This window comes from Amphibalanus amphitrite, unplaced genomic scaffold (assembly GCF_019059575.1).
Source record: "Amphibalanus amphitrite isolate SeventyFive unplaced genomic scaffold, NRLGWU_Aamphi_draft 000791F_arrow, whole genome shotgun sequence".
Lineage (NCBI taxonomy): Eukaryota > Metazoa > Arthropoda > Thecostraca > Balanomorpha > Balanidae > Amphibalanus > Amphibalanus amphitrite.
Window position 1 is genome coordinate 145,554 of NW_024882285.1, and position 27,799 is coordinate 173,352.

Here is a 27,799-nt window from a genome sequence, read left to right on the forward strand (position 1 = left end):
GCCATGAAAAACTCGAAGCGCTTTTCCAAGTTAATGCGTGTAGGTAATACACATCTGTGCGTCATTACCTATTTTACTAAAAAAATAAACGGATTTCAGAGAAGAGTGCCGTCAAAAATGACATGCTTGGTAAAATGGAAATGGCTATTTACTACAGCAAACTGCATGAAAACAAAATTCATGATAATAAAAATTTTACCGGCATCGTGTTTCGCCAATACGTTTTGGATGAACTTGAATTTTACATGAAAAACTATCTAAAGAAGTTGAAAATTTGGCCTAGGATGAAGGTCATGGACTCATCGGAAAAGGTGATCTTACATATATGGATGTAAGTTGATTCGTAAAGGTAGTTGAGCTGAAAAGCAAATCCAATGTGCTCTCAGCATCAACAGGTCAGACTCATTGGTTTAATTTTTGCAAAATGCAAAATTACGATTTTAGCAATTTTGAAGCACAAATACCTGTCTATGCATAAAACCTTTGCATGATATTTTAAGTATTCCGTGTTCCTTCAACCTATTCAAACTCTTCGTCGCTACAATAAAGGTCACGATCCAACAGCCCTGCCCCGTCATAGCGCAAGTAAATATTTCATTCAGGCCTTTTTGCTTACTGCCGATTATACTATCGCTTTTTGGGGAGAGCGGGAGGGGACAAAGGGTATTGTAGCAGAGTGGCGCAGTGGAAGCGTGCTGGGCCCATAACCCAGAGGTCCGTGGATCGAAACCACGCTCTGCTAGGAGTGGTTTTGTTAACCCGCTCCTGACCGGGGTGTTTGAATGCCCCCCCCCCCTTGTGGTGTTTCGCAGATATCTAAAAAATGCCTGCGCAGAGTGTTACCGCTTTTTAGTCACCATTTTCACCGTTTTACAGAAAAACGACTGTTGGGACCAGGATTCGTTGGAACGACCGACGGTGTGAGCGAGAGGGTGGGCCTTGCACGCGCGAAATTGCGAGGGGGTACATACCTCCAAATGACAGGTGCACTGCACCCTTCTAACCGGTTCCTAGCGATGTGCCAAATTTGAGGGCAATCGGCCAAGCCGTTCTCGAGATCTGAAAGCGGCACCCTGCACGTGCGCACGTGCAGAATGGGTCCCAACTGACTTTTGCAAGGCACCCTACTAACCGGTCCCTAACCAACATACCTACCAAATTTCAGCGCAATCGGTTCGGCCGTTCTCGAGATCTCGAATCGACCCCTGCACGTGCGCACGTGCAGCAGCACCCCATGTGGCACATGGATATGCATCGCTTAGTGGGTGCCTAGCTACATGCCAACTTTCAGCGCAATCGGCCCAGTAGTTACCAAGATATTGCAATTGTTACAAAACTGACACCTCTTCGTTTTGCACGTGGCACATAAGAGGTCACCCACATGCATCGGGAATAGTCCAATACTTGGTAGAAGGAGTGAAACTACCCTCCAAAAATTACCGCATGTAAATCGGCCAAGTGGTTGCGGAGATGCAAGCTTTGCAAAAGCGTGACCACGGCCGGCCGGCGCTCATACTCAGGAATTTCCGTTAACCTACGAAAGACTTCGCTCGCTTCGCTCGCTCCGTAACCAAACCGCTCTTCAAATGACACAGTGCATATTGATATGCCACCATAGGCGGCGGAACGGGAAGGCACCGGGGCACCGTGCCCCCCTTTGATTTTGGCATTTTAACATTAGCCCTATGGGCGTTGCATGGAAAGAATGGGACCAAAAGTTGGCAGTGCCCCCCCCCCCTTAATCGAAGGTGTTCCGCCGCTACTGTATGTCACCCCCCTTTTTGGATGCCTGGTTCCGGTTATAGGAAAAACGTAGGTATAAAAAAAGATGGACAATCACTGGGCAGTGGGCGTATCTTATCACATGATACATCTCAGTCGCTGTTCACAAAACTGGTGCATGCAGTTTTACATCATCATCGGGGTATTCACCGAAAAGACTCACTTTACGAATAGGACCTCCCGATTTCCTATGCCCTGGAACTGCCCTTGTTACAGTTAGCAACTTGAAATTTCCTGGGAATGTTTATGTTCCCAGCTTAGTTTTAAGAACATTCAGAGAAGATCAACATCTTAGCTTTAGCCGTTTCGGAGATATTCCTGAAAAACCTGAGGGATTGATGAAAAACCCTTCCTCTGCCACTAATAGGGTTAAAAGGGCTATGGAATGCGCTTTCCTGCGGCGCTGTAGCTCTATTTGTTCCAGAGTTATCCGCCGGTGTTTCGAAAAATGCTGAAACAGGCAACATATTACCTTTGATGACCTCAGATGACCTGACCTTTGACCTGACTCCTAAAAAATGGCCGATGTAATTTCGTTCTGGTTTTGGACGCTCTTTCGAATGCTGTTGACCGCGTATTGCTGCGTGACCCAGGAACCGAGTTAGGGGGGGAGGGGGTGTTCAAACACATCCCAGCCCGGTGCAGGTTAACCTCAGGCCAAGGTCATGACATCATAGGCGGCGGAACGGGGAGGGCACCGGGGCACCGTGCCCCCCTTTGATTTTGGCATTTTAACATAAGCCCTATGGGCGTTGCATGGAAAGAATGGGACCAAAAGTCGGCAGTGCACTCCCCCCCCCCCCTCAACTGAAGGTGTTCCGCCGCTACTGCATGACATGACTGACCTGACCGGAAAATGCCATGCTGCGTACAAGTCTCGATAAAATGAACGCTTTCCAGGTATTTTCATCGTTTTACCATATCTCCATCAAAGGTTATGGTCGAGAAACTGCTGGTGACATTTTATGATCTGACATGACCTTTTGCTGGCCATTAGCTGCACTCAATTCAATTACATATTGACAGAGATGCTATGATTCTGAAAATATATTGCGGTCTGGTGGTTTTGACGTGTTTTCTTTTTCAAGCTCGTGTGCATTTATGCGTTTCCTCGTTTTTATAATGACTTGGTCACAAGCCAAGTCATTATAAAAACTGCCCCTAGATCACAAAAATGAAAAATCCAAGATATAGGTAAGTACGTAGATGCGAATTGTTGGTACTGCCTACTGATACCTTCATGTAATGAACCGAGTGGAAAATTATTTTACCTGCTCAGTTTTCAGACGGTGGATGCTGTTCCCATCGCAATTGGTTCTTTGGTTGCAGATGCATGGAGCTGGACGAAAAAAAAACTGTCGCTGATTTTCTTCGTTTACGACCGAATTTGAGACATGATTAGCCCTCGCCCGCACATGGGGGGGGGGGGTGCCACCCCCCCCCCCAGGCAGTCTTTCTGCTCTGCACTCAACATTTCTAGAGCTAGAAGGCTGATTTTTCGTATAGCTGCTCGTCTATCCTTTCTTTATGTCCACTGAAAATTTCAAGTTTCTGTGATTTTTTGTTTCGGAGATATTACCTTGTTTTTCAGGTCATGTCATGACCCAAATGGCCAATTCTCAACATCTTGCGTTTGCCATGGGCCTTGTGTGCGTTTGACACCCTGATTTCGGCCTTTTTTGCCAGTCTTACCTCCCACCTATCATGGAACATGTTGTTCGACGATGTACAGGGGTCAAGGTCAGGGTCAAGGTCAACCTAGGTCATCTAAGATAATTGCGTTTTAGGCAAGCTGAATTTACTTTTTGTGAAGTTTTTTGACTGCATTTTTGGTAAAAGCTTCTCAGATCATGATTTCATGTGATATGGACCCAAAAACAATCGGTGCACACATCAGTATACACACAGACACACACAGACATACAAACACATATAATTGACCTTGACCTAACTTGACCTGAAATGACCTCAGCAGCAAAATTCTGGTCGGATAGTGTGACAAAGAGGTTCTAGCTGGCTTGGCACCAGAAAACAGCATCGTCATCGGTATTTGATAAGCAGCGCACTTGATATCCAACGGTGACCCAAAACAGCAACATTTTTTAGTTTGACCTGACCTGGAAGGTCAATGACTGACCTGAGAAGGTAAAACTGGGTATCATTGGATTCGTCTCTTCCCAAAGAATCTTTTTGGTCTTTACCGCTAAGCTCTATCTCCAACAGGAACGAAATGGCGCGGGAGGATGGCAACCCCCCCCCCCCCCATGTGCGTTCTAGGATGGGAAAATGGCATGTGCGGGCGAGGGTTAGTGCCGCATGACGATGGATGTCATTTCGGTGAATGGATGAGGTTTTTACATAAATTACTGGCTTCTCTTGATAAACACATCACTCGCTAAATCATAACCACATGAAACATTTAAGCTCAGTTAAACACACTTCAACCGTCTACAATAGATATATTAGAAGGAAATGGCACATGCCTCATACACGGCGGCTGTGTAAGACCTGAAAAAACAATACATATATAATACGAGTTATGCAAAACATCAACACCTATTTATAGAGCATATACACGAGAAAATATGTCACTAGACGAACTGAAAAAAAAATGTTACACCCGAGTCGCACACACATGCAAGTAATGGCACAGAATTGGCACAAGCAAACGGTGAACATAGCATAAATACATTTTGTAAAACAATGGAAGCAGGAAGCGCACAATTCTAACTGAAATGTCCTATCCTATCCCGCACGCCGGAAAGAGAAGGCGGCACATGCCCTAGATAGAACTATCAACTATTGTTACGAGGAATCCTCGTGCCATGATGCACTATTAAGGCCAATTTGGAAGACTCTTTCATAACTAACTATAGCATTTTAGCCGAGCAGCGCGCTGCATGAGGTAATCTATCCACGCATGACCGATGGAGACACAATTATTGTCAACACAAGCTGGGTAACAGCGCGTAACGTGATATTTTGTAAACGTCTTGTCCAGTATTTATTGTATGTTAGTAGCACTGAACATTGGCACTGTCGCCGTTACGCATGGCTATCACGAGACGAGCTGTCGTCGAGACGGTGAGGTGTGAACTTTGAGAAGAAAGAGTTAGACGTCTAGCTCTTTCTTTGACATGTTTTCACACACGCATTTGGGACTCAGCGGGTCGAGCAACTATGCATGTGACCCCAGACTGAAGACATGTGTCAGCGTGCCACGCTTCCACCTAGGCTCAACCCCCTGCAGTTAATCCGTGCTGTCCTCATACTTTAACACTAAATCTGTGGTATAAGAACACATGCGTTGTGCCCCCGTTCCGGAGCGGGCGATCGCTGTTGTTGTCGATCACGAGTACGGGTGGAAGCCGGCCGGCTTGGTGTCGGGAAAGTGCGCCTGCATCCCGTACCCGGTCGGGTAGCCGCCCATCGCCGCTGTGCTGCCGCCGAAGAAACTGAAAATGAGGAGAGTGGAGGTCAGAGGAGGCGTCTTATGGTTCAGGCTGTATATAGTGGTTCAAGGGGTTCTAAGGAAATTGGCATTTATTGGTGATTGTGATGAGAATCACTCAGCACTTGAGCAATATCAACCACTAGCTACGACGTATAAAACTTCAAAACGACTAAAGGAAGAAAGCTCCAAGCGACTAACTAGACCCTCCCCATTTCAACCCCCCCCCCCCCACACACACACACTGACCAGTGGCCACCCAGCTATTTGCTAGTTCCATCTAATATCGTGGCCACTCACCTATTGTCGGTGGTGAAGCCCGGCCAGGTGGCCATGGAGGTCGGGTGCACGCCGCCGGCGAATGACGTCATACCGGCCGTGTACTGGTTCACCGATGACGTCATCTGTGACGAGGAGGCCGCCTGCAGGTAGTCCTGGTAACCGAGGGAGCTCGGCTGGGCCGTCCACGGCTGACCTGTTGACAGGAGAGAACAGACGTCAGTATTGTAATTGGTTAGCAAAATACTGGCAAAATAATAAGAGTAACATGGATATTTGGATTAAATAAGGCCAATAGCGTTCTTGGTACTTAGCTAGGTCAGCATACTTTCGAATTTCGAGTGATTCGAATGATTTGAATGAGTGATTTTTTCGAATTTATGTCAATATGGTTTGATTTCGGGCTTCTTTATCGTTCGCAAGAATCAAGGTTTGTTTATGAATAAGGTCCATTCTCTAACAAGCAGTAATAGCAGTCAGATGTCTGCTAAGGTTCCAGCTCTCTGACGCCATAGTCTCTCAAATTCATAGTGCGGCAGCCCTCTTACTTTCACTGACGCCCACACAACGTCGGAACGACAGACGGCGCACAAAACCGCTCCACCGCCTCTCAGCTGACCACCAAAGGCCTCTCACCGCACCGTCTCGCCGCGGCGCGTTCCGTATCTACGTGAAACAGCGATGCTACTTCTAAAGATGTATCTACTATTTCAGATATCGCACACCCCTTCCCCCCTCCATCCCAACCAAACCCAAAGCACACTTTCAAGCAAGTGCTCACGCCTCAGTGTAAAGTGCGTCCGCAAACGGATGTGGACTAGCTATGGAAGATTTGTGAATGGTTTGTGGAGGCCTGTCTGCGGGGTACGGACGTGTTCTGGACAGACTGTGGACAAACCACTCGCCAGTCACCAGTTCCGCGGAAGGGCGCCATCCGTCCGTCGGTCCGTCAGTCCGTTTACGGCCGTTCGCCGACTGTCAGCTCAGTTAACGGCGCCGGCCGACACGGCACTCGTTATTTACGACAAACGTGTCGACACTTTATGAGTTGCACCGAGAATTGGAAAGGCCGCCGCCTTGCGGTGCCCGCCCGGAAATTACACTAATTGCAGAGGGGACATGCGTGGCGATACGGTCGCTAACAGGGCTGATACCGCCAGAGGCGTCGCAGGAAGACGGCGGATTTTTGAAGAAATGAATGACAGAGCAGATCGCGGTAATGATGGGATGGTAGACTCGCCTGAGGGGATTCGAGCGACAAGTGGCGGCTTCTTTGAACTCATGAGACTCACGGTTCCTTTGAATTGCAAGGTTCAATAAATCTTGATAAAAGCAATTTACTTTGTTGAAAATACGGCAAGAGGAGCGAAAACGACCATCATAGACCCGGGAACAGGGGGGGGGCAGCGGGGGCGCTTGCCCCCCCCCCCCCCAACTTGAGAGCCGAGGGGGCGGCGCCCCCTCAACATTGAGGCAGCGTGAAAGGATCTTTCTTCCCTTTTCCGGACTTCTTTCCTTCTTGTTTTCCATCTAAACATCATCACACGGCATTTTCCTAGCCATCTGAATGGTTTCTGCTGATACAGTATCGATTTCACAACATCTGCTATTGTCATCCCGCTTTGGTTTGGGCCTGGCCTTGGCCATGAGTTTGGCAGGCCAGATTTTATACTAGACCATTTTGAGAAAACTTTGAGAAATATATAACGTACAACGGTGGTAAAATCGTTGCTATAATATAGGTTTAACACAGTTTACCCGCTCCGGGTGTGAGGGAGGGGTGTGGGGCAATGAGTGCACTGACGTGGCGCCCTCGGAAGGCCGGTATCTATGGGATTAAAGCTCAGCGACACTAAGGGCTTGTCTGATGCATTTGGTTATCGGTAGCACCCTCAGAATCACCGGCGTATAGGGCCCTCAGAGCCGCCGGTAAGGGGCCTTTAGAGGCATTGGTATGGGCCACCATGCAGGTGCCGGTTCGGGCGCACAGAGGTGCCAGTGTGATTCTCTCAGAGGCGCCGGTGAGGGTCCTTACAGGCGTTGCTCTGGGATCTCATAGACGCTGGTGTGGAGCCGTTACAGACGGGTGTGGGGTCTTTAGAGCTGATGACGCGAACCCTCTACAAACCAACAGGGGGTTCTCAGTGACCGGCACGGGGCCCTTAGGCCGGCAGAAGAAGTCTTGTGGGGTCCTTAGAGACCGGCATGGTACTGTCAGACGCCGGTGGGGCCCTCAGGGCTCAGAGTCACCGGTGTGGGGCCCTCAAAAGTTTCCAGTGGGTGGCCTTTAGATGCGCAGGTGTTGACTGTTGGGTCCTCAGAGCCGCCGATATAGGGCTTTAAAAGGCACTGGTATAGGCACTCAGAGTTGGGGTTGTGAAACGCTCAGAGACACCGGTGTGGGCCCTCATAGGCGCCGATGAGGGCCCCCACAGTTGCCGTTATGGGACCCTCGGAAAAATAAGTGTGTGACCATCACAGGCGGGAAATGCCCCTAGAACTGGCCCCTCATAGGCCGGTAAGAACTCTCAGAGGCCAGTAACGGGCCTTTGGAGACCACCGAGGGGCCCTTAAAATCTGCAAGATTCCCTCAGAAGCCGGCGTGGGGCCCTTGTTGAGATTTTAGTGTGGTTATTTAGGGCCCATAAGGTGCTCTAACGTGACCTATGAGGCCATTCTGAGTCGAAATATGGCCACCGTTAACCCTCAGCGGTCAAATGGCACCGCAGGTCCTCTCAGACCCGAGGGTCCCTTTCAACCCGATGGGTGGGGGGTGGGGGTGGGGGGTACGTGTCCCCTTAGACCCCTAACTACGCCACTGGTTCATATGCATCATGTCAGGCATTTTAGGCTCGCCCCCCCAACTTGAAAATCGTTCCCGGGCCCCTGACGACCATGCTTAGTAAATAAATGACTAACCATATTCAATTCACACCTACCTCTATGATCACGCGGCTCAATGCTCACATTTTCTGCATCTTCTAAAACACTTTGCACAAGTCTATATATATATAGTGCACGGCATCATATTATACTACACTGAACTGTAATATTTGCAAACTTATCAATATATCGTGTACCCCCCCCCCGTCCGTGTCTGATACTGACCAAGATCGTGCACCCGATCCCGTGTCTAGCACTAACCGTATTGCACGCTGGAGCCGCCGGCGTCGGCCGGGTGACAGCCGGCGCCGTACGGGGCAGCCGGGCCCGCGGCCGTCACGTGACCGGCCGGTGACGCGCCGCTCGAGGTCACGTGGTGCTGGGCGTTTAGTTGTTTCCGGAGCCGCGCCCGTCGGTTACTGAACCACACCTGAACGCGTGCCTCAGTCAGCGTGGTCCTGAGAACAGAGCATTTGCAGTGTTATAGGCGAATTCCAATAAAGGGCCATACCTATAATAAAATCATTGTGATAGCGTCACACTTTATGCATGAGTGCTGCGGCGCTAGGGCATGCGTCGTAACACGTTCCGAACACATTTGCGTTGACAAGATCGGTATTTTATAACAAGAACCTCAAATCAAACATAACAGAGCTACTTATACTGTTGTGGTTTGCGTGCTAGACGATTTCAACTTCAAATAGCTCTTACTAGGGTTACCCGCGTGCTCCGCAACGCGAAGAAGGGTTATTTGTGACCCGTGCGTATTGGGTTGGTCTGTGTCGATTTGGTTGGTATCCATTTCGTTCGAATGCTTTTTGACGGCCAAAACAAAAAAGATACATCGCATTGAGGTGCCCGTGTCGTATTATCATGCGTTCCACTTAAGAATGATTCGAAAACTGGCGTGAAGTCTTTTGATGGCCAGCGATGAATTTCGCTAAAAATGACAATGTAATGGTTTGGAACATTTACATTTTTAAGAATAGTGTTGCTTATAATGTAAAAATGAAGATTGAGCCTTGGACAGAATTGAATGCTCTTTCCAACGGTACCATTTCCAACTGCCAAACGTATCAGGTTATACAGCAAAACCCGTGTGAATAATAAAGTGGCACATCATCGACAAACACCATTTTCTCCCGTGATTTGTACCACCTTGGCGTCGATCAATTACCTATTCACAATTTTCCCAGGAGAGGCGGTACCTTTCTCTTGCAAATAGGCGTTGATTCAACTCGCTCCATTTAACGGTCACCTAAAAATAAAATTAATTCCGAAATCCCTCAAAAACCGCAATTTTTCAAATAAAAGTGCCCTCTCCGGTGCACGTGGCGCGTGCTATCCTCTGCATTGCACACCATTCAATAGCCCGTTCAATTCTGTACACGATGCTGTTTTCCCCGTGCCGGTCGGACCCCTGGTCACCAAGATATTGCACGGGAACTGGACCCGTGTCGGCCAAAATTAGCCGTTTTCGCCTGATTTCGCACGCCGATTTATACATGTAAAGTCTATGACGCGAATTTGCACTTTTTGGGCACGCACCACGCGCTCACTATCGACCCAATCGAGTCCAGACCCCTCAAAGGCACGTCGCGCATCCTTGATCTATAAGTTGTGCAAATTTCACCGGGCTAGGTGCAACGGTCTGGCCTGTAGTCCACGCAAAGCACCACCAATTCGGGACCTCGGTAACGGACAGACGCACCCTCCTCAAATAGTAATCAAATAGCTCTTATACTGTTGGTTTGCGTGCTAGACGATTTCAAATTCACCAGTTGTTCTAACTTCCTTTCACATGTCAAACTACAAAATGCCTCCTCATCAATGAGCACTGAGCAGTACCATCAAGACCATTTGAGAGAGGACTTACTTGATGGCGAGCTTCTCTCGCGTGTAGACGTCCGGATACTGGGTGACGTCGAAGGCCCTCTCCAGTTCCTCCAGCTGCTCGGCGGTGAAGGTGGTGCGCGAGCGGCGCTGCTTCCTGTTCAGCTTGATGCCCGGCTCACTGTCGTCCTCGCTGCCGCTGCTCTCACCACCTGTGGAGAGAGAGAGGAGAGTGAGAGAGAGAGAGAGAGAGAGAGAGAGAGAGAGAGAGAGAGAGAGAGAGAGGTGAGAAGGGTGTGAGGGAGGGAGGGTGAAGCTATGAAAAAGAAGAGCAAACAAGAATGAAGAGTGGGTTTGGGTGGCCGATTGTGGACATTTTATAGCACAAGTCGCGATGCGAGTCGTTTGAAGAGCGTTCGTGTAGAGCAATTGAGAAAACGACTACCGCAATGACATTCATGGCTCGTATTTCTCAGACCGGCAGTGGTTTTTCCCCGGGACCAGCACCCTTCAGCGGCCTTTCTCTCGGCATCACCATTTTACAGACGGCCACAATCCGACGAATCAGCGCGGCCATTATAGGAGAGGCGACCAAGCTTTAACGCCGCACTAACCGCCAATCAGACTTTTTGTGCGTCCGTCTTCGACCAATAGCGACTCGCACGCAGACGACCCGGCGACCTGAGCTGTGACCTCTGACCTCGGCCGGCCGTCCGCCGCCCCCGGCCGGCACCCCACCAATCACAGCCGGAGACCAGCAAAAACGCTTGCATGCCCAGTCGGCGTTAGTATTAGAGAAATTAGAGCGCGATTAGGCGACGGGTGCCGCCGCTGGTGGTCCGATCACGTGGCCGGTCACGTGACTCGGCCGGTGGTCCGCTCTGCTGGCCGTGGGGCAGGTCACGTGACCCCCGGGCCGTGTTCGTGGGTGGATCACGTGAGGTGGTCGACAATGGTGAGCAGTGGGTTCCGCAGAGCGGCGAGAGGAGAGCAGTGCGGCCGGCTCGAGACACAATGGGAACACTGCTCGGAGGAAGTGGAGTAGCGGGAAAGGGTACCGGTGCCGGTAGGTAGGTACAGCACCATGAATGTCCCGCCGACAGCAGAGGTGTTGTAAAACCCGGCAATAAATCCACGGCGGACAGAGCGGCTCAGAAAACCGGGAGCTCCCCGGTGTGGTCTGGTCGAGCGACCACCATCAGCCGTGTCCAATCCGCCTTTGTGGGGATTTTTCCGACCAGCTCCTGGTGCAGTGACTCGACAGAAGTCCGTCCTCTAAGAGCTTCACTACCTGAGCGGGCCTCAGTGGATAGGGGCTGCCGCCCTGTGTGGGCCGAATATTGTAGCCATTCATCAGTGTTAGGAACGTTTTTAGTAATCCGAGTTACAAAGCATCTTTAGAATGTTATATCATAAGTCCTTTTACACTCTGGAATGCTTACAATATTATGTTTCGCTGAGGCAACCGCCAACCCTCAAGTTTGTTTTTCAGCGGAGTGAATGCACTGCAAATTGGACGGCAGATTATCCACCTCAATTGCAAGGAAACTGCTTGCGAAAACAGTTATTCACACTGTGTTTTATGGAAGTGATCCAAGTTGTATTCAATCTGGCATTTATATTTGGTTAGGATCTGGGTCTTCAGAACTGCAGCACACAAGTATCAGCCATATTCGCCACTGGCCTATATTCGCCATTCATATAAAATTTATTCATCTCACTCACCAGCCTTTCACATTGTGTCAGCTATCAAGTCTCGTTACTCACATGTTGCAGATAAGACATCAAGTCACCCTGACCCAGTCCTTCTGAGACCCTCCCCGTTCCACCCCTATAGCCCAGGCAGCCAGCCCCTCCCCGGGACATACCTCCGCCCATGGCTCAGCCCTCTTCCTCTCCCCGCTTGACTATGGAGCGAGGTGTGTGGCCGCCCCGCCGGTGATTAATAATTGGTGGCATCGGCGGCAGCCGAGGTGGCGGTGCCAGGAGGAGGGGAGGGGAGGAAGGGGAAGAGCGGGAGGAGCAAGGGAGGGCAAGAGGAGGAGAAGAGTAGTAGAGGAGGAGAAGGGAAGAGACCGGTGAAGGGAAGGAGAAGATGGGGAAAAGGAAGGAAAGTAGGAGGAAGAAGAGAAAGCATACCTAGACAAATAATAGGAAGAGGAAGAGGACATGATATGCAAAGGACATCGGCATACCATCAACCGGCCTGCAGACAGGAATATATTTTTTGTCCACCGGTGACCAATCGGGGCTGGGGGTGGTCTCCGTTCCTCGTCTGGCACTCCGACCCGTGTAGGATCAAGCTCATTTCAGGCGGCCACCTCGCCACCGTTCCGTGCTTCTATCCTCAGGACACTGAAATCCTTTTCCTCCACGCCGCAACCCCCCTCCGGGCTGGACAGGCAACTTTATCTCATGCGGGCTGCTCCCTTGGAGCGGCACCGCTGCTCCTGAGGGAGCGCACCCCGTAGCCGGGTGCAGTGAGTGCCTTGGGGCTGGGTGGTCTGTCCTCTGGACGGGCTCAGCCCCGTCGACTCACTAGGGTGCCTGCCCAGACCAATGTCTCCCCCTAATTCCTATCATCCTTCCGGCTCTGCAATGGTCTTGTCAGACCGAAAGGGCCTAACCCAACAAAACAAAACAAAACAAGCCACCTCGCCCGGCCACGCCCAACAGAGACCGGTGCTGCACGTTAGAGATGCCAAGTTCCATACATTACAACGCTCTGCCTACCAAAACTGACACTGACGGCACCGCAATGTTTTTTGGGTGACCTACTATGGACGTCAAACCCCTTGAGACCCTACTTTTTTGCGATAATTTTTAAATGCGTCAACTCTTGTTGACAATATTCTGGCAATGTGTGTTTCAGAACCTGCCGAAACTTTTATTACTAAGGTATTTTGACGCCAAACGATTATGAAAGGTACTTCTCATTCACTCGTAATGTTAACTTTCACGGAACGAAATTGCTGTTTGGGTAGAGGCTACGCGCTCATTGGGCGGAGCCACGTAATGACGTCAGCGCTAAGCTCCGCCCTACCCCTCCGGCGCTCCTTGCCCGGCGACCGCTCACTCGCGTCTCTCGCTCCATTCAGGCTTGATGGTGGGCGGTAGCTGGTAGCGGAAGCGGGCGCTGGTAGATGACATTAAGAGCAGATGGCGCTGGTGGCGGGGCTCGAGTGTGGCCGAGCGCAAGCCTCTGCCCGGGCCTGAATTTACCTTAGCATTACGAGTGAATGAGAAGTACCTTTCATAATCATTTGGCGTCAAAATACCTTAGTAATAAAAGTTTAGGCAGGTTCTGAAACACACATTGCCAGAATATTGTCAACAAGAGTTGACGCATTTAAAAATTATCGCAAAAAAGTAGGGCCTCAAGGGGTTTGACGTCCATAGTAAGTAGGTATCATTTCCTACATAGTGGTACTTTGGGGGTGAGGGGAGGCAGGCGACTTTATACAGTCCTTCAGCTCGAGCTCAACGCTGCACTTGTAATGAGAATGTACTTTGAGCATTTGCATCGCTGCTTCACATGCTAGCACGGTTCCTATTAATTAGCAGTGAAAAAAGAGAATGGAGAATGCCGTATATCACGAGCATGAACGATTGTGTCGCTCCAGAAAACTTCAGTGGTGATCTGGGCTGCAATCATTTTTGGGCGGAGCTGCATTGCAAAAGTAAATTGAAGCCAGTTTAGCTGAATCATCTGTTTGTAAGTACCTCCTAATATCGTCAGACATGAGCCAACGTGTCATTTGTGTTTATTAGGTTATCTATTTTGATTTTTAAATAGTCCTTAGCAGTTAGCACGCTTCACGCGTGCAGAGACCAGCTCCGTCTATGGGAGGTGAAGATCATCCATAGACGACCAAGTATCATGGATGCTTGGCCCCCCATTTTACTATTTATTTTAACATTAAGCTCGATGTCACTAATTTGTTGAAATGCTATCGTTGACATGCTGATCTTGCACAAATGCCTGCCGTTGTGATTGCGCACACCCTGTCATGTGCGTTATCACTGTAATCACACGCACACCATCATGTTGCAGGCCCCAATCCCTCCCCGTATGGTCTCTGCGTGTGCGGACCCGCTACTCTCTGCAGCATTGCTGAGCTCTGACCGGCCGTGGGGCGCCGCGAGGGGCCGGTCGGGCGCGGTTCGACCGCTGGCAGTCGCGGAATGCCGGGCTGGGTCGCGGCGGGGCGCCCATCTAAAGTGACAGACGGACCTGGCCGCCCGGCGCGACCCGCCAGCCGCTGAAATACAGGCCCAGATGTGCTATCGCTTGCCGAGCGCGGGTCTCAGCGCTTGTGGGTGGGAGGGGAGGGGTACCTCAGGCCGGGTCGGCTTGCTCGCACTCTTGTAACCTGTCTGCGAACACGTGTCTCCACTGAGGGGGTGGAGGTGGGGGTGGGGGTAGGGGCCCACTGACCTCTGTTGGACGACAAAACTGATCAGTCGGAACATCCGCTATCAGTGGGTTTATCGCGGGGTGGCGGGGCTGGTTAGTTTTGTGTGAGGACAGCGAGAAAGGCGCCGTTCCTTACCTCTGTTGAATGATGGGGGAATTAGCGAACCCAGGGGAGTATTAAGGACATTAGGAGCCCCGGTGGGGACACGTGTCCCCTAGCGCCGTCTGGGACCTCGCCAGGGGAGGTCCCTAATCCCTCATCAAAGGACCAGCGGCCCCGCTAAGCCTACCTATCATGTCCGCACGCTGAAAACGGTGTCTGGCCCACGGGCACAGATTTACCGCGATTTAATATAACGGGATCGGCCGTATTCATTCACGCTCGCTTATGCCTTACCACAGTGATGAATAATGATCTGACTATAAATAAATGGTTTTACAAAGCTTGAAATTTTCCGTGACCTCGCCGTAAATGATGTTATATTAGCGCTCTGTAAATTAATCGGTCATAGGTAGATGAGGTCACGCTCCTTTGCCAGATGTTTGCTACAGCGGTTACTGTAGTTATAACAAGCACTGAATTCTTTCACCAATTCCTTATGGCTGTCGAAACAGGGTGCTGTAGCACAGGAGCTCTAAGCCCATTCATTAAAGCAGCTGTTACATGGCAACCGATCTTTCTTTACTGCCATGCCTCTTTCATCAATAGACCATCAACCAGCCGTGGTTCCGGCCCACTACGCTCACAGTCACCATTATAAAGTAACTACCTTCACCACCACAACCATCACCACCACCACCAACCACTGCATCTACCCTCAACCACCCCCACCGCCACCGCCGCCGCTGCAGGGCCGGCTCCGCTGTTTGCCGGGTCCGGACCAGTGCGTCAACACCAGACAGCCGGCGGTCGGCCGCGCCGTCCGTCACTGCCCGACACGGCATCGGACAGCCGGCAGACAGCCGGCAGACAGCAGACACGCATTAGCAGCCCGCTCCGACGGCGCCACGCCGACGGGGGTCCCGGGGGAGGGGGAGGGGGAGGGGAGCTTCCGTGCGGAGCTGCGCCCTTCGCCGTCCATCACAGGACAGCCAGAGGCGGTCTGAGAGCTTCCCAGCGGGGCTGGATCGAGAGGGAGTGGCTGACACCGCTCTGGTTGTTTTGATGGTGCTGGACGCCACAGTGCACTGTTGGGCTTCAAATGTGGCTCCAGATATCACCCAGACGTCAACTAATGGGTCTAAACGTCATCCAGACCTCAGATGATTGGTCTTAACGTCAGAAATGTCTGCAAATCTCCCGCAAGCCGTCAGTGCTTACTAACGCTGTATAGCTGCTATAGAACACACTCTGCTTCAACCAAATGCACAAAACAAAGTTTGCGGGAGTGATTCAGACGCACATTTTAAAAGTCCCGCCTGGGAGCGTCTGCACTTACATGACGCAACACGCGGCGCACATCACGTGGCACGTGTGTCACGGGGTCAGCCGTGCGCCCCGTCCTTCGACCAGACACGGGAACGCTGTGTACCATTCACAGGCGATTACTCAGCGGGAGCGCGACGCCTACATCAGATATTATGTAAAACAACACTGAACCCGTATGCTAATCGTCACCTAAGCTGCTTACAAATCGCAGGAAATAATTCACAAATTGCCTCATCTATAATTTAGCGGCCGTCGAGGCGGCACAAGTCGAGCGCTCCGCTTGGTAGCGGTGTCGTAACTGACTGCGCGGCGCTAGGGGCGAAGCGGCGGCGCCGCGGCGCGCACAGGTGGCCCTTGCGGCGCGCGCCGCGGGTTGGCGCCGTATTTTGTTCGGCGCGCGCGCGGCTGGGGAGTCGTTTTCACCTTGTGCTGCCGGTGGGTCGCCGCGGCGCCCGCCGTGAGCTCCCGGTGGGCCGTGCGGTACCGGAACACACAGGGTGACGCCGCGTGCGCAGCCGTGCAGAACACGGCTCTGAGACGCGCGCACAAGCACATCGCTCAACCTGTCGCCGGTGGAACGTGGGTGGCTGCTAAAAGGCCCGTCACGGTGTGGCTGCCGACACGGAAACTCCCAATACCAGCCCAAACAATGAGTTTAGATGTGACTGCGCATGCAGATGGTGTCACAGTTCAGCAACTGTGCTCCCATACGTACCCAGAGCTCCGGGGCTCGCAAATCCCTCTCGAGACAGAACACGGCCGCTGGCCGACACCGTATACCCGGCCCAACTGGCCCGCCGCCGCTGCTGCAGCGCAAAGCTCTCATCAACGTCGGCTTAGTGCATTCTGAGCCCGTCAACAGGCTCAGACCACGCAGTCCATCCGGCAGCCCGCCTCATCTCGCTGAAGTCGAGACAGCTTTGAAACCCCACCACCGCCGCCGCCGGAGCCGCCGCCCAAAAACTCGGCCGGCGATCGGATCAGGCCCTGACTGCCACTGAATGGCGGCGCGGTTTTTGCGGCTGGCCTGGGCTGGCCGGTGCGGCCAGTAAGCCGGCGGCGCGCAGAGTGCGGCGGTGAGATCAGAGCGCAGCGGTGCGCGACTCACGTCATTTAGTGTCATCCAGACGCCTCGAACGGTCAGCCGACGGGCGGCGGCTCCGGCGCGCAAAAACCGCACACAGGAATGCAGGCCGAGACGGCAGCGGAATATATCCCGAATATGAGATTAACAGGCATGTTTTGACGCTCTGATTTGACGAGCGTGGACACCGGGCTTAAATGTCTAACTGTTATGGATTCGTCGGGCACGAAATCAAAATGTACTTTTGACAATCCATCGGGTGAATGAGCGAAGTCTTTGTAATCTATCTGAAGGAGTACTGTAGTTCATGTAGAAAAAATGCGCCAATGAAAAGTTGCTTTGCACACCCATGAAGCTTAAGCATGGATGAGGTAATACTGAGCAGGGATGAGATAATATTATCTCAAGAGGAGATGAGATGAGAGGAGATGAGATGAGAGGAGATGAGATGAGAGGAGATGAGATAATATTATCTCATCCATGGCTAAACTAACGGCTTCAGTACACTACAGCATTCGTTACTATGTTGCAATATTGCATGTGCTCTGGTGATGCCAAAGTAACTATGAAGTAAATGCCTTGAATCTATATCTGACATAACCTCCTAGGAAGAGAGCTCAGACAGGCCATTGATATCTCTTGTAACTGATCTTATTGTGTGATCACTACCTACAAATCGGGTAAACCATCCGGGGCACCTCTTCATTGTCCGGCCCGCCCCTCGTCAGCGGCCTCACACAAAAGCGTCCGGCCGTCAGAAATTCCATTAGGCGCGTCAGTTTTTCATTAGACATTCCCGACATAGCCGGTGGTGTCGGGTGGGTGTCGGGCGGGCGAGGGGCGTGGGCCGGTGGCTGGCGGGCCCGGCCTGGGAAAAGCAGCCGGCACCCTTTGATCAGGCCGCGTCTCCGCCGGCGGCGGCACGACCAACACCTACTGAAGAGACCGCCGCTGAGACGAGAGGAGAGGGGAGGAGAGGAGGAGAGGGAAGGATAGAAGAGAAGACGAGACGAGACGAGAGGAGAAGGGGAGAGGAGAGGGAAGAGAGGAGAGGAGAGGAGAGGAGAGGAGAGGAGAGGAGAGGAGAGGAGAGGAGAGGAGAGGAGAGGAGAGGAGAGGAGAGGAGAGGAGAGGAGAGGAGAGGAGAGGAGAGGAGAGGAGAGGAGAGGAGAGGAGAGGAGAGGAGAGGAGAGGAGAGGAGAGGAGAGGAGAGGAGAGGAGAGGAGAGGAGAGGAGAGGAGAGGAGAGGAGAGGAGAGGAGAGGAGAGGAGAGGAGAGGAGAGGAGAGGAGAGGAGAGGAGAGGAGAGGAGAGGAGAGGAGAGGAGAGGGAAGAGAGGAGAGGAGAGGAGAGGGAAGAGAGGAGAGAAGAAGAGAGGGAAGAGAGGCGAGGAGAGGAGAGAGGAGAGAGGAGAGAGGAGAGAGGAGAGAGGAGAGAGGAGAGAGGAGAGAGGAGAGAGGAGAGAGGAGAGAGGAGAGAGGAGAGAGGAGAGAGGAGAGAGGAGAGAGGAGAGAGGAGAGAGGAGAGAGGAGAGAGAGGAGAGAGGAGAGAGGAGAGAGGAGAGAAGAGCGAAGAGGAGAGGAGAGGAGAGGGGAGAGGAGATGGAGGAGAAGAGAGGAGAGAGGAGAGAGGAGAGGGAGGAGAGAGGAGATGGAGGAGAGAGGAGAGGGAGGAGAGAGGAGAAGGGGACAGGGATGAGAAGAGAGGGGTGGAGAGGACAGGTAAGCAAAGCAGAGATAAGAAAAATGTCAAAGATACCATTCCTCGAACCGATTCACTCAAGATAAGTGGAGACTGCAACGCAGCCACTAGAAGAGAGCGGAGACTGCATTTACGCACAAGACCATATCACACAATTTACATCTCCGCGTTGCCAACTGTGGGGACACCTTATGCCACCTCTCTGATTTCCAACAGCTTTCTTCTTTGTAAATGAAGGAGGTGATATCGAGGCCAAGTGAAAATACAAGTGGAAACAATCGAAATGCGCTGAGTGCAGTGCCGAGATGCTGAAGCCAATCGGAGCAGGCTTGTTGGTAACACACCACGGCTTACAGTGTGTGAGAGGTCGCGACTGACTGACCTAGGATGCCGGTGATGCTGTGGTCGCTCTTGTCGTCGGGCTTGCCTCCTCTCAGGATCCGAGTGATGCTGCTGACTGAAGGCACGCTGTTCTTGTCGCAAAGGCCGTCCTGAAACACAAACACAGTACAGTGTCTTGATGGTATCCAAGATAACAGGTGAGTTTGGACCGGACTAATCAAAACCGACCGTGTAAGCACCGTCCAACCCATTCCATTACCTCCCGCCTGTGTCATTCCTTTACTCGTGCCGACAGTGTGATCATCCCATAGATATCTGATAATCCCCGTGAAAAACATACAGAAGCCGCCATCATTACACGGCGACACGCGTCTGACTGATAGGCATCGACCACGGGTCAACGAGCGTCTGCTGGGGCGGACGGAACCCTTCAAGGGGACCGAGGAACAGGAGGGGGCGCTGAGGGATGTGGATGACGATCAGTGGTCACGGGTCACTGATCACACGACCCGCTGACGATCGGTCGTAGTGACACGACACTGATCACTCACTAATCTGGGCAGAGTGGTCAGCTGACAGCGGACAGCAGACTCGGGACAATGAGTGGCTCCCGGCGGCTGTCCGTGGTACCGGGAGGTTGGCCCTCACCGCAGCGGGGGCGGTCGGCGGCTCGCTCGGAACCGCTCGGCATCCTCTGATCCCTGGTAACGACCTGTGTCCGCAGCAGGGGGCGGGCGACTGCACAGCGGCGCCGCGCCGCGCGACACCGCTGATTACAGCGCGGCCGAGCCCCCAGCCGGGCAGGTCGGGCACACAGGTACCGAGCAGATCATGAGGTACTGAGCAGGTATGGGGCAGATCATGAGGCACTGTCTGAGCAGGGATTGAGCGGGTATTGAGCAGGCATTGAGTGGGAACTGAGCAAGTACTGAGCAGGAGCTGAGGAGGTACTGAGCAAGAACTGAGGAAAATTTGAGGAGGTATTGAGCAGGAAGTGAGGAGGCACTGAACACTGAACAGGCATTGAGCAGGACCGGTCAGTGAGTTGCAAGCAGATCATCACGAGACTACGAGGTGTGTACGGGTGAATTAGTTGTAAAGTGTTGAAGTTGCTGCATAAAATAATCTATGTAGTTCTTGTTTTATGTTTATTGAAGAAAACGAAGCGCGTCTTCATGTAAGTACCTAGTCGAAGAAAAAAGAAAAGAATGAAAGCGCTGATATCCCAGCCTCCAGTTCAAAAGTCGCACATTCTGTGGTTTCTTGTCACAAAACGTCTTACTTCCCCACTTCTTACCCACAATGCTGTGAAATAGAGATATAAATCTCCGGAGAATCGGTGGCTCTGTGAGCCGATCATCATTCCGCTCTATCTCCTGGCCAGCGGCCGACCCCCGCGGCTTCCTATTGCCGCCAACAAAAGACCCTACTAATGGCTCTCCACCTTAGGGTAATACCTTAATTTTGATTGCGTCGCCGCCGTCGCCGACACAGGGGTAAGCTGATTGGTCAGCCGGCTCGGACATACGCAGGACATTGTTAATGAGTTGTCGGTGCGGCTGGCCAGAATTAAACCGCGCCGAGCGGCCGACATCAAAGGCGCCGCGCCGCCGGCCCACGGGTCTCGTGTGAAATTGGTGGCCGGCGGCGGGGCGCCCTCACACGACGCGGCCGCCGCCGCCGCCGCCGCCCGGCAGAGCCCAGGAGGAGCGACGGTAATTATCGGGGCCGAACACGCCAGGAAGGCTTCTCGGCCCCGTTACACGTGTTTATCAGTCTGTGTTTACCGCGTGTGATAGGCGTGGTGGAGTCTCTTACACTGTGATGACTTTATCCTGTCGGGCGGAAACAATCATGGGAAACCAACCGCCACATGTCTGGTCAGGAGCCTCATCACGTAATCGCTTTGTCAGCGTAGTTACATATGCAGATTAAATATCTGTTTTACTAAGTCATCATTTGATCAGACATGGAGGCTTACTCAAGCAGAAAACTGTTGCGGGTAATCCCATTCTGCATTTTGCACCAATCTGGCAGCACAAACACGCCTATCTGGCAGCACAAACTCGCCGATCGGCCTATTCCTGACGGGGTGTTTCGTGACGGCGCTCCGTTTACGGCCGCCTTGAGAAGCCGCGGCTCTCTTATTACGGCAGAATTTATTGAACAGCCCATTAGCCGGCGGCTGGTAATGTGAAATAGCCACTGGTGTTGCACGAGTGAGCTCCGGGGCCGGGGAGGAGAAGGGAGGGAGAGGGACGGCCGCCGCCGCTGCCCAGTGTGCGGTGGCTTGGGCCGCGTGTACCGATGTTAGTCGTCAGGCGCGCAGAGAATGCTGTGCGCGGTCAGAACTGGGTGTTCCGAGAGTTTCGGCGCACGGCTGCACTGACCACGTCATCTGGTTACCACTAATCGGTGAGCGGCCGCGTCGGTGAAGGGATAATTTGTACAGAGACCATTTACTCGTGGTAATGGTCCGACATGCCCATTATCGGCCATTATAAGGTCGTTCGACAAGAGTATTCCGAGAAACCGTGGCCCGCTTTTGCACATCACAACCGAACACGGGCTTATGCAAATTTGACAACGCATGCGAGTCGCTAACTGCATGGAGCTATTGCAGTATAATGGGGTGGTGTGTTGACATGATTATCAGAAAGCCATCCGACGTGGGGAGGAATAATCACCGATATTATATCCATCTCTGTTTCTGATTACTAGCATTAATTTTCCCATAGTCTATGATAAATTATGCAATGCAGTCATGTCTTGTTAGTTTTGTGAAACACTTTTCTCCCCCCCCCCTCTCCGTGTAGACACACACCCATTGCAGCCAGCCTACCTTGATGAGCCGATCACGGATCTCCCAGCTGAAGATGCCCGGGTTCTCTTTGAAGTACTGGGCTATGCTGTTCTCGATCTCGGGCGTGGCGACGCGCGGCTTGGATCCGCCGATCACGCCGGGCCGGATGCTGCCCGTCTCCTGGTAGCGGTTCAGGATTTTCGAGACGCACCCGTGGCTGACGCGCAGGGACCGGGAGATGACACAGGGGCGGACTCCTGCCGCCGCCATCTGGATGATCTGCAGTCGCTTGTCGTTGGAGAGAGGCCGGCCGTTGATGAACACACCGCCCAGCTGGTTGACCCGGCCCTGACCTGGGAAAGATGAACGATTATTAATGTTAAAACATACCTGAGATTGAATAAAGAATGAACAAATTTAGACCTCGTAGCAACGGACATTTGATTTTCGGGCTGAATGGTGTACCTAATTTACATTTCTATCGATCTTTAACCCTATTCCTGGCGGGCTCCGCCGGGACAAGAAACTGGCGGGGGGGGGCCGATTCGGCCCCCCCCCTGAGATCTCGAGAACGAAGCAAGATAGCGACAAGCGGTAAACGGCATCGGATACGCACGGCCAAGATCTACAATTTTTACTAAGGTCATTTTCAGGTCAGGTCAAAGATGACGTCACAGGGGTCGAAAAAGTCAAAATGGCGGCACTAGATATGGAGAGAGTTTTTCTCGAATAACTTTCGAATTAGTCAAGATAGGAACAAACTAAGGGCATCATCGTGATCCTCTCGTCAATCCGCATCGAATGATATATATGTTGACCTCGAAAGGTCAAGGTCAAAGGTTGACCTCAGGTCACGTGACCTCGAGGTCATCATGTATATCATTCGATGCGTCTTGACGAGCTGAACACAATGAGACCATCCACGCGTCTGTATCTTGTTCCTGTACGGAGTTATTGGCCAAAAACCTTTGGTGACCTTTGATGACGTCACATGACCTCACAGCTGCCCAACAGCAAAACAGACCTCAAGGTAGTGAAGGTTGATCGTATATGAAGTCATGTATGGTATATGGGGCCATTCCGACCCGTTTTAGTGGTAAAAACAGGGAGTTGATTTTTCCCCCATTGACTTATAATGGGGAGGTCGCGAAATTGACCTGACCTTAGGTCACCGATATCAAAATTCCGAGATATACAAATTGCACATACTGGTACCCTAACTAAACCCTGAAGAGAAGAAATTGATCGGTCAAAAACTCTAGCTCTGGCGTGATTGCAAACTTTTCTGAGGTAGCGTCACCAAACCGCCTCTGGTGACCTGACCTGAGGTCAGATCAACTCAAAATTTTCAGACATGTTGCGTAGAAGCCTTTTAGGAAAAGTCAGAAAATTTGAGCTTCCTAGCTCAACGCGTTTGGGAGATATAACCAAAAAACCTCAGGGGGGGGCTCCTGAGGCCCCCCCCCCCGCCAGGAATAGGGTTAAACGGTGGACATTCAGTGACCATGCTGACGGGCTTCAGCCTGTTCGGGCTGGCGAGCGGGGAGAACTTTAGACCGCATCTGCTATGACCGCACCGCACTCCCGGCCGGTACTACCTCGGCCGGACACTCTGGTCTCGGCCGGGGCGGCCGGGCGGTCCGATACCCTCCGGCGCGCACATTCCCGTCTAATAAACACATTCCGCCGTCTAATAGATACATTTGGTGGCCGATGGTGCGCCATTACACGCCGCGATGAGCGGGCCGCGCCACTAATCGTCAGCTGATGGCCGGGTGCCGGCGCGCGAGTGTCAATAAGTCGGCCGGCGCGCGCGCGCGCGAGGTGCGCTAATGTCGCTCTGCGCGCCACCCCGCGCCGCCCCGCCCCGCCACACACGACGATGAGCGATCTGGTTTGTAGTCGACCTGTACTCTCACCGGGCAACAAACAAGCGGCGGCGTGGCGCGACCATTACCGGGGTGAGACCGACCGCTCGACCGCTCGGCCGCTCTCCCGCTCGCGCTCTCGCCCGTTCGACCGCTCGCTCGCTCGGCAGTGATCGGGAGGATCGGGACAGGTGTGGGAACCGTGGCGCGGGCGACGCGCGTGGGCGGGCATCTCGCGCCGCCTACGCAGCTCTTAATTACACGATGCCGCCCCGAAAGTGGCCCTCGGGGCGGCCGGAGACTGAGCGGGGATGGGGACATAGAGAGAGCAAGCGGCGGCAGGGAGAGAGAGAGAGAGAGAGAGAGAGAGAGAGAGAGAGAGAGAGAGAAGATAGGAGATAGATAAGAGAAAAGAGAAAAGAGATAGAGAGGGGAGAGAATAGTAAGGTGAGAGGATAGAAGAGCAAAGATAGATGAGAAGGAACAGGAGGAAAAAGGTGACAAATAAAAAATAGAATAGAAATTGGGCTAATTTGATTGCAAACCGTTACTAGTTTCTGTTGTTGAATGTCGTTTTGAAGCCATGCACAGTTTTACTTTGTTGGAAGCTGATGAAAGCCACTAGCTGGCATAGGCGGCGGAACGGGGAGGGCACCGGGGCACCGTGCCCCCCTTTGATTTTGGCATTTAAACATTAGCCCTATGGGCCTTGCATGGAAAGAATGGGATCAAAAGTCAGCAGTGCCTCCCCCCTTAAAGGGACCCTCCCACCTTCAAAAAAGTTTATGAATTGGCATGAAAGTGATGTCGCTCGGTTCAGAAAGAGCGAAAACGAATATCTACCAAATTTCACCGAAAAATATTCACTGGTTTTCAAGATATTAGACTTTTACTTTTGTTTACTTTTTTGGGATCTCCGCTGTTTCTAGCGACTTTATTTTAGAAGTGCGGCGTTTGCGGCAGATGTTGCGCGCAAATAGCATATACCACCGCGTGCTACAAAACGTTTTAGTCAAACATTTTAAAATCGTTAGATATTTGCGCTGACGTCACACATTCAGAGGGGTATTCCTAAGCATTAGCCCCTCTGAATCAAAATGCTGCAATTTTGAAATTCAATATTTCCGATTTAAGGCATTTCTCGATGTTGTGAGTGCCGAAACCGGTAATTGTGAGCCAGGGACCCCATTTTGGCTATCTCAACTCAAATCTAATGTTAAGGTGGGAGGGTCCCTTTAATTGAAGGTGTTCCGCCGCTACTGCTAGCTGGCTTGTTCTGTTGCACAAATAAGTCCATGTAATTCAAGACTTTGGTCTGTGTGCTGCTTTTAGCCATTGCTAAGCAATTCAGTCCTCTCAGTCAAACCTCCAGCATGTTCTCCCGTGTCAATGTCTGCCGAAATGAATCGCCTCTTCCCAAGCCTACAGGCGAGAGGGAAGCCATTTCACGCGTATTTTATTTGCAGTACATACCTACGTGTGAAAAGCGCACATAAAGCCTCAATAGGTACCTGAAACGCTGGCCAACCGCGAATAACATCTAACTTTTGATTTTCCTTTTTGACTTTTTATTCATTCCTGTTGCAAGAGTCTTGCCTTATTCATTGGCTCAGCTGAAACGTTACATCAGGTTTAAAATCCCGAAAATACATACCGGCGGTCTCTACATAGAACTGAGCCACGAACTCAACAAGTCAACACTATTCTGAAAGTTACGTCGAATACTACAAAATGTGAATAAAGATAGGTATCATCATTCTATGGCCCGTGACACTTCACCATCGTTTTGTGAAGCGACAAAAACTATGACGTCAGATCTTCAAGCGTAAAAGGTGATCAAGCACGATTCTAGTCGAAGGGGTGAGGGGGGGTGGCATTGTCGCCGGCACACGGCACAAGCCCTCGAGTGACATACGGACGGCCTGTAAAATTTCGTTAAGGGTCATGGAGGTAGCTTTGGAAACCTTTTGGAATCGTTTTTGGACGATAATATCATACCTAAGCCTAACCTTGTCACTTGCCGGAGTCGAGAAATGAACATTTTTGACAATATCTCTCTCGCAATCCTCGGGATCCACCAGCACACCTATGCCTATACTGAAGCAAAGCATTCCTGCTTTTTGTTCATCAGACGGGAATAGGATATTTTACACATTACAGTATACATGTAACAAATCGTCCAATTAACATTATTTCATTAGCAGTAAATGCGCAAAAGATGATCAGGCAGTGACGATCACTGACCAGTGACCAAGTAGGCACTGAATAACGTTTTATCTACCGACCACTGAGCGGTTCGTGGTTTCGGGGGTAACAAGGTGTGGATTCAAGCACCAGACGCTATGTTGCTGAAGTCCGCAGTCAGCCTTCACTAGTGGACTACGTACTTACCTAGTAGGTACACATGCCTATTGCCTATTTGTGATTATCAGTTACATGATGAGCTCTGTCCCACTAGCCAGGAGAAAGAACCTGATGACGATACGAACCGTAGGAGTGCAGAAATACTCAACCACAGCCAACATTCAGCCCTCACACGTAACACACCTAACCTAGCCCTTTGCTCCATTTTCCACAGCAACCAGTGTCCAGTGATTTAATAATAATTCGACTCTCTGTGGTGGCTGACTAGACAGCAAAGAGCAATGTCTAACAGCACCTCAATAGCAAGCTCAACCAACACATGCCGGCTAGCAGCTGCTGCCAATCATCCCATAAACAGTCACTTCCCACGGCCACACCCACATTTCCCACGGTCCTCCATTTTTCTTACCTTGGAACGGGTAGCCGGCGAAGAACGAGGGGATCCCCATGTCTGCCGTGACGCGCTGCTCCTCCGGCGCTGGTTGTCACGGTGTCGGAGCGCCACGACGCGCCGCTCAGCCCCGCACCTGGTCACTGCACCTGACGCGCTGTTCAGGCCGCCGCCGCCGCTCCCGCCCCGCCCCGCGCTGATGGCAGACCCGGGGGCGGAGCCTGCCGACCGTCCCAGCCGCTCATTGGCGGCCGGTCGGCACAGCCCCGCCTCTCACCGAACGGGGGCGGAGCCTAAAGACGGCCAACCCGCTCACTGCCCGGCGCACGGCTGCAGCAGCAAAAACTTGTTTATTATAAATCCTTACGGCATTACAGAGCCGCGAGGGCTAATTAAACGCCATTGTCGAGTCGCATTTTGCAGTTTATACGGAATTTATGACGTGTCGGCGTCGGTCAGCTATTCATTTGCTGGGAATGACATGGTCGCGTGGCGGGTGCGGACCAGCGGACCGACAGAACGGAGATGGAAGAGGGCGGTGGTGGTGGTGGGGGGGGGGGGGGGGGGTCCAGCAGATCTGGGAAACCGCCACACCTGCATGGCCGCGCATATGCCGCGGGCATGTGCAGGGCGGAGTGCGAGGGGCCGGGCAGAACAGGGAAGACCACCGCTCTGAATGGAACTGGTCAGCGGGGAGTTCCAGCGAACGAGAGGAGTCTGCTAGTCAGCGATCAAATAAATGTTAATGAGTGACGGAAAACTGCTATTTTCCCTCTTGTGTCTGAAGGTTTCTAATAAAACATTGGTCTACTAATTGACGGGATGCAATATATCCACCTAAATAAATGCAGAACATACCTACACACTTTAATTTTAAAATGTCCAAGCTCTGTAGTCATTTGCAAATTATAACGTACCTAACGTACGTAACGTACGTACGTACGTAATCAGTTAAACCTATCCGTGGAAGCTTTCATTTTGGTGCTCATTTCAGCTTCGGGGCATTCGTTTCTCTCGCAAGGCCCAAAGTTAACACATTATCGCAGCTTTGCCCGCATAGGAAGCACACCGAAAGGCGAAGCACTTTAAATAGAAAAGCTGATTTTTAAAATGCACTGTAAAACCTAAGCAAGCGAAATCCAATGAGTTTTTAGAAATCAATAGGCGTTTTGG

General features: G+C 51.8%; 1 protein-coding gene and 1 non-coding gene across 2 annotated transcripts; one reads left to right on the top strand and one right to left on the bottom strand.

Moving 5' to 3' along the window:
• Positions 1–670: 670 nt before the first annotated feature.
• Positions 671–742, top strand: Trnam-cau. Its single transcript has one exon. It is a non-coding gene; the product is annotated as a tRNA-Met (tRNA).
• A 3,760-nt stretch (positions 743–4,502) lies between these two features.
• On the bottom strand, positions 4,503–26,789 carry LOC122366230 (protein gooseberry-like). Its single transcript, XM_043338225.1, has 7 exons — positions 26,645–26,789; positions 22,043–22,356; positions 19,241–19,349; positions 10,272–10,440; positions 8,657–8,853; positions 5,534–5,708; positions 4,503–5,237 (listed from the first exon to the last, which is right to left on the bottom strand). The coding sequence occupies exons 1-7, from the start codon at positions 26,682–26,684 to the stop codon at positions 5,132–5,134; spliced, it is 1,110 nt and encodes a 369-aa protein (XP_043194160.1). The 5' UTR covers positions 26,685–26,789; the 3' UTR covers positions 4,503–5,131.
• Positions 26,790–27,799: the final 1,010 nt, after the last annotated feature.